Genomic DNA, 12,006 nt, shown 5'->3' on the forward strand with positions numbered 1-12,006 from the left:
TAATCTGACAATGTAGATGCATCATTTGTCATAAAATAAACTTCCAATAGGTTGGTTCAAACTTATGCGGTTTCTTTACACATAAAAATATAAAATCAATTCAACTAGTGTCATTTCTAATCTTATTCTTTTGGATTTTGTGTTTGTTCATCAGCGTCTTAATGAAACATACTAAATTACCATAGAGAGGGGAAAAAGGGAAGACAACAAAACTCCAGCATAGTTCTTATCCGTTCCGAGACAAGGGCCTCAAAGATCATCCAAATCCAGGTTGTTCACGCTTGCTATACTTCAAGGGCTACAAAGGTTCTTGAGATCTTCCTCCTTGGCATACCAGCCTGGTATTATCTTCGACACATGGGGATAAAGATCCTTATAAGAATTTCTTATTGTTCCTTCTGCAACTCCTGTGGCGATTGAAATATCTGCATATATATGGAATCAACTACTTATTAGCACATGCACAGTGGCGCAAATTAATAAATGTCATAACAATTGATAGTTTTTTTTTTTTTGTCCAGCCATAACAGTTGATAGTTGTCAACAACTTTTTGTCGCCAAAAACTTCCAGCTTGATCGTATGAAAATTACTCATAGTTCAGCCAGCAAGGCAACAATATCAAGACTATAATAAAGAAAAATCCACATTCAAATGACATCTTCTCGTTCAACGAAAGCAAAGGCAAATTGTCAAACCTCTGAGAGGCTTTTTGTCATCAGAGAGTTGAGTTATAATGTATATAACAGCCGCCGCAATCGATATAGGGCTCCTCCTGCAAGAATATTTAGGGGTTAACAACACCCACAATGGCAACTGGAGAAATGAAGATTAAAATTGAGTGATGGGATTCAGATACAACAAAATTGAAACTCAAAGTCCCAGGAGAGATCCAACAATCCATTAACAGAAAACATGCATTTCACCTATATCTAACAAAGTCAGTCATGCCATGTTTGAGGGAATGCAACTTTCAATTTATTCCATAAAGGGTTGTACCATAAAGACAAACAGCATACTTCCATCTTCTTTCAATCATGCACCTTAGTTTTTACCTTTCAAAGACCAAGTGAAGGATAAACTCCATAGAAGTCAATGTTCACAAAACGCTTTGAAATAAATCTCACCCCACTTCCTTCTTTCCTCTTCTTCCTTTTTTTTGGCTAAAAAACGAAGAATAAAAATTTCCCTTCTTCATTGACTTTTTTAATAATCCTGCCAATATGCTATTAACACACAAGGGCTACCATACTTTGCAATCACCAATCTAAAGGCTTTCATCATAATTTGTTATTCTCCATCTGGAGCAGTTGTAGTATATATTTTCATAAAAGCTGAGCCATCTCAACCATATCAGGCTTAAACTTGAATAAACGAAATCAGTAATATTAACTTCTTACGCTCCTGGTAAACCCTAAAATGTAAAATGATTTTGAATTTCTACACATTTAATCAAAAAATGCAAGACACATAAACCCTATCATAACACTCAGCAAGAACGTTGTCAGAATCCCTTAAGAAGTACCTTATATCAAATTCTTCAGACTTCTGAACAGCTTCTTGTGCAGCTTTAACTGCTTGATTATTCATACCAAGATTTGAGCAGAAGCGTCTCTGAAAATAAAATTGACACTAATGTTAGTGGAAATATCACTCAAAGAAACAATCTCCCTATGAAAATCACATGGTTCGGGTTGGGTCCGATTTTGGGAGAGACCCTCATCCGACCCGCATAAGTTCAGGTGAGGCTTTCATCAACCCTCAACCAACCTCATTTGAGATAGGGTTGGGTCGGGTTAGGATTAGGCGGGTAGGGTTGGGTTTTAGGTTGCGTCGGGTTGGGAGCCTGTTTAGTGTTTATCATAGTTTCATTATTCAAATAATTCAAACAGCCTACAAATGCAAATAAATAATAGTATAAATTTCTAAACAGATTTCTAAATGTATTGCAGTGAAGGTAAGGTCAAATCACAAGACTAGTGGACCAAGACTAAGTGAGAGAGACCAAGTGTAGTAGTATAAATGTGGGGTTGGGTTGGGTTACATCATAACTCATATCCAATCCGTATAAGGTCGGGTTGCACATTAGATAACCCTTATCCAACCCTCATCTAAGTGGGTAAGGATAGGTCGGGTTGTCGGGGTTGGGTCGGGTCACATGCGGGTTATTGTGCACCCCTATGAAAATGCATATATTCTCATCTTTCTATTTTTGTAAAAAAAGCATATAGTCAAATCCAAACAATAAACAAAAGTACAAATGAGAAACAAAAAACAGGGGAAAAAGTAACTGACCATAAAGTCCCCTGCATGTATTGTCCCCATCTCCACTGATTGACCTGTCTCCAACCCCAGTTGTTTCACAATATATTCTTTCGCTCGGCCAATTTCCTTCTTTGTGGCTCCATTGGCGACAGAGCAGATTTCTAGATGAAACTAGATGTTCAGGGGAGCCCATGCAAAGGGATAGATAAATCATGAAGCATCCAGATGTTAAAAGAATCTTAAGCAGTACCCTTAACAGTTCGCGGCTTATCTTCTTGGCGACAAGCAATGTACAGACAAGCAGCCAATAAAGCATCCTGATTTCTTCCTCGACTAGACTTCTGATCCTCCACTTTCTTATAGATCTCGTTTGCACGGTCCTTCAAGTCAATGACAAAATAGTATCATCAGATACAAAATATTTAAGAACATGCACATCAAACTGAATAATAAAGATCAAAAGAAGCAAAACAATATGATTCCTTGATACCCAATTCCCCAGGGCCAACTTCTACCTTATATCATTTTTCATCTAAAAGGAAAAGACAGGATATAAGATGTTTGTTGATCAAGAATCAGGGATCCAAATTAGTGTTACAGACTTACAGTTCAGTCTCCAAGCTAATAAAAATACATTGTTTCTAGCTTATAGGTACATCTAGTTCATTGAAAACAGTAAAGTCGAACCAATATTAACAACCACCACTTATATCCTTCACAAAAACTGGAAGTTGCAAATGAGTTAGTTCCTCCAATACCATGGCAATTTGTATGACTCAGTTTTCACAAGACTGCAAAAGCAGGAAGAAGCATACCTTGATAGTTGCAACAAGGCCCAACCTGAAACACCAATGTCAATTGTATTAGTACTATTTCCGCAACAGTCTACGTCTTCGAACATGCATCACACTGCATCAAAACATATTTACGTAGGTGTGTGTCCAACATTTTGACATTATGGCTTCAATAATTCATTTATTATGTGGATTAATATACTTGCTAATGGATAAACACGCACACATAGAGGATGAAACAATGCACAATTTTTAAGTTTCTAACAATTTTTCTATTTATTTGTTTATAATTATAGCCGAGTAGAGACATCTGACCTCATTCAATTTGAACCAAAAGATCTGCCGTTGATTGTATGCAGACAGGCGCAAACAGAAACACAACTGTCAATTGTGAAACACAGTTTACCCCAAAAGCTTAAGCTGATGGGAAGGGAGAATCTTTATCTATCATATATTACTCTTAACACTCCCTCACTTTTGGATGGGAGAAAAGTAGAAAACCTTTAATTTGAGAGGCTAACAAGTGCAAAACTTTAATTTTCTCAAGCAGGAGGAGGCAAGTTTGAACCTAAGACCTAGCACTTGCCAAAGGCTTCAAATACCATGCTAAACACAACTTATCCCTAAAAGCATAAGCTAATGGGGAGGCAAACCCTTTTTTTTATAATTTATATATTACTGGAATACAGAAACAGTTTGGCCAACGCATATGCCCATCAATGTCAAGATAAAAATAATTCCAGCAAGAAAACTACAGGAAAGTTTCTTCAGTCATTCTCAAGAAGTTGTGAGTTATAAGCACTAAGGATTACTAATGATTGGTCTTCTGGGTTGTGTACGCAAGTTGATTTCTAAGGTGCTGCTTTTAGGCTCAAGTGTTGTGAGTTATAAGCACTAAGGATGACCAATGATTGGCCTTATGGGTTGTGTACTCAAGTTGATTTCTAAGGTGCTGCTACACTTGAGCCTATAAACATTGATGAAGGGTAGGAAAATCCTATATGCCACTTTGATTGCCAAGGAAGTAGTATATTCGCACCCACAGACACACAAAGTATGTTACCTGTAAAGTTAACATTGAGAAAGCCTATAAACATTGGGTTCTACAAAGCTCGGCTTCGTCAAATATATAATGGATTGGAAAGGATAGACAACAATGAAATGAAAGGTTCTTATGGAATGAGTGAGTGGGAAAAACTTCTAAAAAGAGCAGAACAAATCGCACATTAGTTGGGTTTCAGTAGGGAAACAAAACTTTGTGCGACTTATCAAGAGAAAAAAAAAGGAAACTCAGTAAGCTTTTCAAATGGTTTTTGGTGTGGTAGTGGGGCCTTAGATTAGAGTTTGTCTGAGACTCTAACCTTTCCATTTTTTGTGCTAGCTAAAGAATAAAGATGCCATGACCATGGTGGAGGAAAACTGACAAGTTTAAATAGTAGTATTAGCTTAAGCTGGATCATTGGGTTCAAATAGACATGTTGGGGATTGCAAGATAGATCTTTTCACTGATTTCAATGGTAATATTTACACGACCCTTCCTCATGTTGCGGGGGAATATCAGCTTCTCCATAAAGGGCGTAAGGAGGAATTCTAAGATTGAACGATATTACAGAATTCTTGCAAAAGGAAAAAAAAGAAGGAAGAGGAATAGAACTGCTGCCCAGTAAACCCCCTAAGAAACCATAGGTTCCCACTGACTGTCAGTAAAAACTGAGAACTGCTCATGCATGAGTCATCAATGTTTTATTCTAAGCAAAATGTTTCCTTAAAAAAGGATAGAAACATAACTTGCGTAAGAAACTCTAATAAAACCTAATATCTCAATTGATTATCTAATCTCTTATAAGTTGCCAAAACTGCCAGACCAGCCAAGCACCCGTACAAAAGCACCAAACTCCGCTAAAAGAAATAATTATGTTGATGTTTTTCCTGTGGCAAATGTAATAAACTCAGATTATATTAGACATATAGCTGCACCAAGCTGAGCAAGGGTCTTGATTTAATGCCAATCCTTCAAGATTTCTTGGGGACCAAATGAAGGCTCCTCTAAAGTCTAAAGGTCACAAAAACAGCTCTCAAAGGATTATCAGCATTTCTATGCAAAACCAAAAAAAGAAATAGTATGAACCTAATGAAACAGCCAATAAAGACCTCGCAACTGAATCCCGATCTCCTTGTTTTAGCCACTCAAGTAACCCAGATATGGAAGAAATCAACTCCATAAAACAGGGCGAGTAAAATTTCATATGTCCATTCACAGAAAATCAATACTTGGCACTAACACTAGCTCAATCCAGCCTCAACAACCAAACACAAACCCGTAATTCAACTACCGCTAACGGTGTTTGTAAATTAAAAAACTCAAAACGCTCGAAAAAGAGGAAATTTCAACGAAAAAAGCGAACACATTTTACCTATCAGACATAGTGGCTATAGTTTTAAATGCTTGAATAAGCCCCCGATCGGGATTGGATCCGCGATTCTGCCATCGGCCGAGGGAAGAAGAAAGGAAATCGCCGGTAGCGCCGTTGGGCTTGGCGATGACGGTAGAGAGGCCGCCATCCGTCAATAGAGGGTTTGAGGGTCCGCCAACACGGACAGGGTCGTTGTCGCCAGACTCGTTGGCGAAGGTCCTCCACTCGGAGGTCTCATCGATCGAGTGGGACTCCAACACCAGACCGCATTCCGAGCACACCGTATCCCCAGCCGAGTGATCGAACACCACCTCCGTGTGCTTCTTACAGTCCGAGCAAAACGCATCCGCCATTACAAAATAACAATAATTTAACTAAAGATTTAATAAATTAATTCAAACCAGTGAATCAATTAGAAAATTTCCGTGTTTCGGTTTCTCCTATTTCGCGTTGTTTCTTCTCTCTCGATGCAAAGAAGGGGAACGGAAATTTAATGGAGATTTACAGAGAGGCGTTATTTATAGAGAGAGAGAGATTAGTGAATCGCGAGCTAATGGGGGGCTGAAATAGTGAAATGCATAGTGGCTGGAATTCCTAGAATATTTTAAATCCTAACCCTCCGTGAAATCCTATGGCTGAGATTGCGATTGAATGACCTAACTAAACTCTAAAACTCAACCCAATTTGATAAACCGACACCTCAAGGCTCAAAGGCTCAGTCCCAGCTTGACGAAGAAGATAGATCATCTGCAGCAATGGGGGGCTGAATTTACCGGTGTCGGAATTGGAGTCGCCGAAGTTGACGACAAACGGGAAGTTACAAGAAGAAAGTACAGGACTTGGTAGTAATACAACTGAAATCAGAAGCACAAATAGGAGGAATAGGTCGGACTGAGATCCCATGAGAGACAGATAGAAGGAGAAATCACATAGAGGCTAATCGAAGGCATAAGCCTCACACGGTCACACCGGATTCAGGCTCTTTAAAAGGTCCTGTCCCTATCTAGTCCACCAGCCAAGCCCAGTGAACCAGTCGATCCAACTTTGAAGTCGGAGAAAGCTTTTTGTTAACAAGTCGAACGAAGCCATTAAAGGGGCGTTTTGGCAAGGATTACAATTCTTTTTCTGAGCCAGTATATAAATAGATTGGTTGCTAATAGAGCAGCCGCCATGGGAGGAGGTGAAAGAAGGAAAGATGTAAAAGGGCAAAGATGTAAAGGGGGAAAGCAAGGCCAAAAAAGTAATTTACCAATACTGAGTTGTCCATTGTAACATTGATTATTGTATGACCATAGGATTGAATGAATGGGTGGGACTTAAAAAATTCTAAGAATTCCAGCCACTATATGCATTTCAGCCCCCATCCCAAATATATATGTATATATAATATATATCTATAATTAACAAAAAAAAAATGTACAAACCCTAAACCACTATGTATATGTGAATGTGGGGGGTGATGAAATGTTGTAGTGGTGAAGGTGGTGAGAGAAGTTTCAAGATAAGTAAATTAGTTTCAGTTATCATAATTTTCTTTTTATTAAGTAAGAATATCTATCCTTAATAACAAATGTAATGTTTTTAGTGTGGAGATCATCATCATGTATTTTTTTAGAGAAAAAAATTAAATTCGTTGATAAAAAATTGATACAAAAATAGAACATTTTGTACCATTTGATCAAATACTTATTTGACATTTGAATTGTATAGGGCCCGTTTGGCCACGTGTTTGTCGAAAAATATCCGCCGCACTACTTTAGTTGGGACGCGTTTCAGCTATAGTTGTTTGGCTGCCCGTTTGGGTTGGGTCAGACCCCACCGAAGCTCAGCCCAAGTGAAGTTATTGATAGATGCTTTAACAGGTGAATCACTTTTGCGTGAACTGCAATACGGAAAACAACACGCAGGCTCAATTACTTGCCTACCCGCATATTATTTCACTAATACCAACTATGCCCTTTGTACCACAAAACCTAACTCGTTCTCTCTCCACGAACTTCCCCTGCTACACCGCTCTCTCTCTCGCTGGTATACCACTCATCTAGGTTTTCCTCTACTCTTCATGCATTCTTGTATATCTATCAATTGCATTCATACGCACGAAAGTTCACCATTTACCTTAACTGCTGCAGGCATTTGATTGTGAGATCTGCAAAGATGAGTCTCCATTTCAAATTAGACCTCTTTCTCTATTACATATGTGTATTCGTTCCATTGTACGCATACGTTGTGTTCTATTTCATTATTACCCATTAAACATCTCATTCGGTGTCAGCACCTTAAAATTGGTTGATCGTGATGCTCAATTGAAGCTTTTATTTTCAGTTGGAATTTTTTAAATAAATCAAATTGCCTTATTATTATTATTAACAATTTATTACTACTACTGCTTAGAAAGCAACAACTTGTTGTTCTTGATTCTTGGCCAAATGCATGCCTAGTTGATCCAACTAAGGGGGTGATCCTTATTGTTTATCTACTATGTGCTGTTGTATGTATATTTTGTGGCTCATGTGGAACCTTGTTAGTTAATCAATTTGATAAGTTCGGCTTGTTCTATATACTGAATGTTCCCTGTGATATTTGTCTTGTGTTTATGGGTATAATATATTTTTGTTTATGTCATGTATGAAATATAATTTGTTGTGAATGTCTATTCCTGAATTGATGTGTTATATTGAATATTCCTGTATGGGATATACTTTAGGTTGTGAATGTCTAATCGTGATTGTGTATGCCTAAAAATATGCATATCTTGCTGGTTGTGCAGATTATTGTAGAAAATGAGTCTACCACGTGAACAAATAACTGGAGACAAGGCAAAATGGAATGCCAGTTTGAGAAAAACTTTTATCGACGTCTGTGTCGAACGTCGAAAAGCGGGTGATAGGCAAAACACGCATTTTAGTCGAGAGGGTTGGAAGAATGTCATTGCAGATTTTAAAGCAAAAACTGGCAGGTCTTATGATCAAGTTCAACTGAAAAAAAAATGGGATAACTTGAAGAAAGAGTGGAGATTGTGGGAGAAGTTTATTTTTGGCTAGACAGGGCTTGGATGGGATACCAGCATCACATTGTGTTGGCAGATAACGAACGGTGAGAGAGGAAAATCAAGGTAATCCTTATTACAACAGTGTTTTCTTAGTGCAACATAAACAATTGATCATTACTTTTTTTATTCCAACTCATGACATTAATGTACATCAAATTCTGTTATAGGAGGATCAAAAGTGTACTAAATTTCACAACCAGGGTATTGAGAATAGAGAGGAATTGAAGTTCCTCTTTGGAGGACAATCTACCATTGGACGGCATGCATTCATGCCTTCTGCCACCACAATTTGTAATAAACAAATTTGTAGTGCAACATAAACAAATTTGTATTTCGTATTTAAATGAATTATATATAAATTAGATCTAAAGAAATTCCCAATTTGATATTATTATTAAAAAAAACATCATAAAAAATACTACTTAACAGATATAATAGTAAAACATAAAAAATTATTTAGTAGAATTTATAACATAAATAATTATTTATTACAATTTTATAGTAATACATATATCAACTCACTTCACAACATTTTTGTTCATCCAAACACTAAACTGCAACTCACCTTACCTCACTACAGTTTTTTTAGTGACACGTCAAACGCTTTTTCTTAGTAGAACTCACCTCATAACACCACAACTTTTTACTTGACAACATCTCACCTCACAACACAAAAATACAAAGCACTCCCAAATGGACCATATGTGTCAACCAATTTAGTTTTTTTTTTGTCTTAAAAAATACATCATTATAATCTGTATCCAAATTTACTACAGGCCACCGAATCCCAAATTAAACACATGAACTTTTAACCTCTCCAACATTATTGAACAGAAGAAAAAGATTCTCTCATTTGCTTTAGAAGGTGTCTTTATCTTTTTTAGAACTCTTCATGTAGTGTGAGTCTAGTTTGCTTGTATTGTAGCTAGATCTTTCCACCGATTTGGTGGCTCGAGTGTCTATTTTGGTCTCTAGTTCTTTTGCCCTACTGCTTGGGCTCTTCAATATATTTATGGTCTCAGACCATTTCAAAAAAAAAAAAGAAATATATGAGATTATTGAATCGCCTATCTCTTTTCAAATATGTCTATTGATAAGTGTTAAGGTATCAATATAAAACTAAAACTTGTGTTTCCTGTACGAAGATGATTCATCCTCTATTGAGTCATCCATCCCTAAGAATTCAACTTGTAATCTAATTATAAGGAGAGAGTCTTCATTCTCTGGAGGTTGTGGATTTGATTCATATTATATGTATGTGCATGCAATTTTCTTACGGTTGTCTGACAAACGTAATTTTTGAGTTATTGCATGGATTTATCAAGTGCATAAGTGAACTCCTTACAAAAAAAGGTGCACAACTGATGTGAGCATATTTGTGCATGTTTATATCAGTGATATTCTGTCACTTTAATCATTTTCTTGGTTGATGAGGTTGATTTGTGATGAGATTTTATGAAGATAACTTCAAGGGGATGATGTTAAGAAACTGTGCTTTAAATTGGAAATTACAGAATTTTGGTACTTAAGACCTTCTTGTATATTTTGCAGGACATTCGGTAGAAGGAGCTGACAGAATAAATTGCAGTCTTCAACGGACTTTTAGAGGACATTTCAAGCTGTTCGGGAAGTGCTGGTTCACATTAATTGGAGTACGATGGAACTCTGAACATTACCCAAAGGCAGGGCTGGAAATCTTATGAGAAGCAGGATTTTATGCTGCGGACCGGGTCTTTAGAAGCTCAGAACTGGAGCATATGAGGTCCAAATCGAGTGATTCAAAAGCCCATAAATAAGTACACATTCAGAGCTACAACTTTGATGAAGAAGTTCACGTCTGAATATGCTCAGAATCTCCCAGAATCCAGTTGCAAGATCGTGACAGATTTCTGTTTCCTAAAGTAATTAAGGAAACAGAGTGATTTTAGGAGTCTTAAACTAGGGTTTCTTGGGAGACGTGAGAGGTAACTAATTCTATATAATGGGACGGCAGAACTAAGAGGGACACACAGGGAGAGAGAGCCATATGCAAAGAATAGAACGTAGGTTTCTCTCCACACCATGAGCGGCTAGTTTATTTCTTTGGTTCAAGGGATTTGACTCCAATTCATGAGATTTTGAGACTTGGTTTGTTATATTTAAATTCATTCTGGATTCGAACATCTGTAGTTCTTTATTATATTCGTGAATGATTACATGAATTAATTGATTGAGATGCATATTGATTGATATTTCGTGTGATCAAATGCTATATTGAGTACATGATACGTAATTGTTGTGTTGCTTGATTAAAAGTAGCGATTGGGCGACGTGATTATGATCCAAGTTTTCATCGTTTGCACAAGGGAATTACAGGATGAATTAAATAGTTTCCGCTTGTTAAACTATTGTTCAGTCTTAGTTTCTTCCAAAACTCCAATGCTGTTATTGATAGGAAGAGGATTGCTTAACACCACTTCCATTGATAACAAGAATTAACTTGAGTGCTGAGCTCATGTTAATAACAGAAGGAAGGTAAGGATTTATCTGTCGTACAAATAGATTTAGCTAAGTGTTCGATAAAGATTGTGTACCTTAGAAGTCTATGATAAATCCATGAATTGGTTGCTCAATATCCTTTGATCCGAAGTTTGTTAATTCTTATTTCCCGTAAGTATTGTTGTGTTTACATTCTAGTTCAGTTGAATTAAAATCAAATCTTCCCCTATTTCAATTAGCGCGTTAAGAACTGTGAATTAATCACTTGGTCCCTGAGGATCGACCCTTATTCATCACTTTTACCAGTTAAGGTTTTAGAGTAAGGTAATTATTTTTGCTTGCGCTCGGCACGCATCAAAATTTGGCGCCGTTGCCGGGGACCAACTGTGATTGAATTTTCTGTTGTTAACGTTTTTTTTTTTTTTATTTTTTTTTAGGTTTATGACCAGGTCGTCTCACATTGGTGAACTAGAATACGATCCAGAACTTGAAAGAACAGTCCGCAGATTGAGGAGGGAAGCCCGACAAGCTCAAGCATTATCTCCTCCGTCAATAAGCACTCCCTCCGGAATCAACATAGCGATAGATTTACACTCTCAAAGCTCATATAGTGAATCTGAATCCGAAGAGGAAGACATGGCTGCAAACGATAGGACTCTTAAGCAATTGGCTGCACCTACCTTGAATCAACAACCTTTATGCATTGAATTTCCTGCATTAGGTGCTGCCTTTGAGTTGAAGTCAGGACTAATTCACCTTTTGCCTACTTTTCGTGGTCTAGCAGGTGAAGATCCGCACAAGCATCTTAAGGAATTTCATGTGGTGTGTTCTAGCTTGAGGCCGCAAAACATCACCGAAGAACAAGTGAAATTACGAGCTTTTCCTTTTTCCTTAGCCGATTCGGCCAAAGATTGGTTGTATGATCTTCCTTCGGGGTCCATTAATTCTTGGAATGAGATGAAGTGTTTTTTCCTAGAGAAATTTTTTCCTGCATCACGAGCTGCC

The 12,006-nt window shown here is 37.3% G+C and overlaps 1 protein-coding gene across 1 annotated transcript; it reads right to left on the reverse strand.

Annotated features, from left to right (window-relative positions):
• Nucleotides 1-6,417, reverse strand: LOC120013420 (transcription initiation factor IIB-2). Its single transcript, XM_038865222.1, has 7 exons — nt 5,472-6,417; nt 3,079-3,103; nt 2,514-2,643; nt 2,294-2,424; nt 1,524-1,612; nt 697-773; nt 1-425 (listed from the first exon to the last, which is right to left on the reverse strand). The coding sequence occupies exons 1-7, from the start codon at nt 5,822-5,824 to the stop codon at nt 292-294; spliced, it is 939 nt and encodes a 312-aa protein (XP_038721150.1). The 5' UTR covers nt 5,825-6,417; the 3' UTR covers nt 1-291.
• Nucleotides 6,418-12,006: the final 5,589 nt, after the last annotated feature.

Source organism: Tripterygium wilfordii, chromosome 13 (assembly GCF_013401445.1).
Source record: "Tripterygium wilfordii isolate XIE 37 chromosome 13, ASM1340144v1, whole genome shotgun sequence".
NCBI lineage: Eukaryota > Viridiplantae > Streptophyta > Magnoliopsida > Celastrales > Celastraceae > Tripterygium > Tripterygium wilfordii.

Bases quoted from the DNA above. Each gene is read 5' to 3' on its own strand.
- LOC120013420 (XM_038865222.1), bottom strand. From the start codon at position 5,824: ATGGCGGATGCGTTTTGCTCGGACTGTAAGAAGCACACGGAGGTGGTG. The intron at 2,425-2,513 runs GTACTGCTTAAG...AGTTTCATCTAG, and splicing joins TAAGCCGCGAACTGTTAAGG to AAATCTGCTCTGTCGCCAAT. The intron at 774-1,523 runs GTACTTCTTAAG...ATATTCTTGCAG, and splicing joins TCTGAAGAATTTGATATAAG to GAGGAGCCCTATATCGATTG.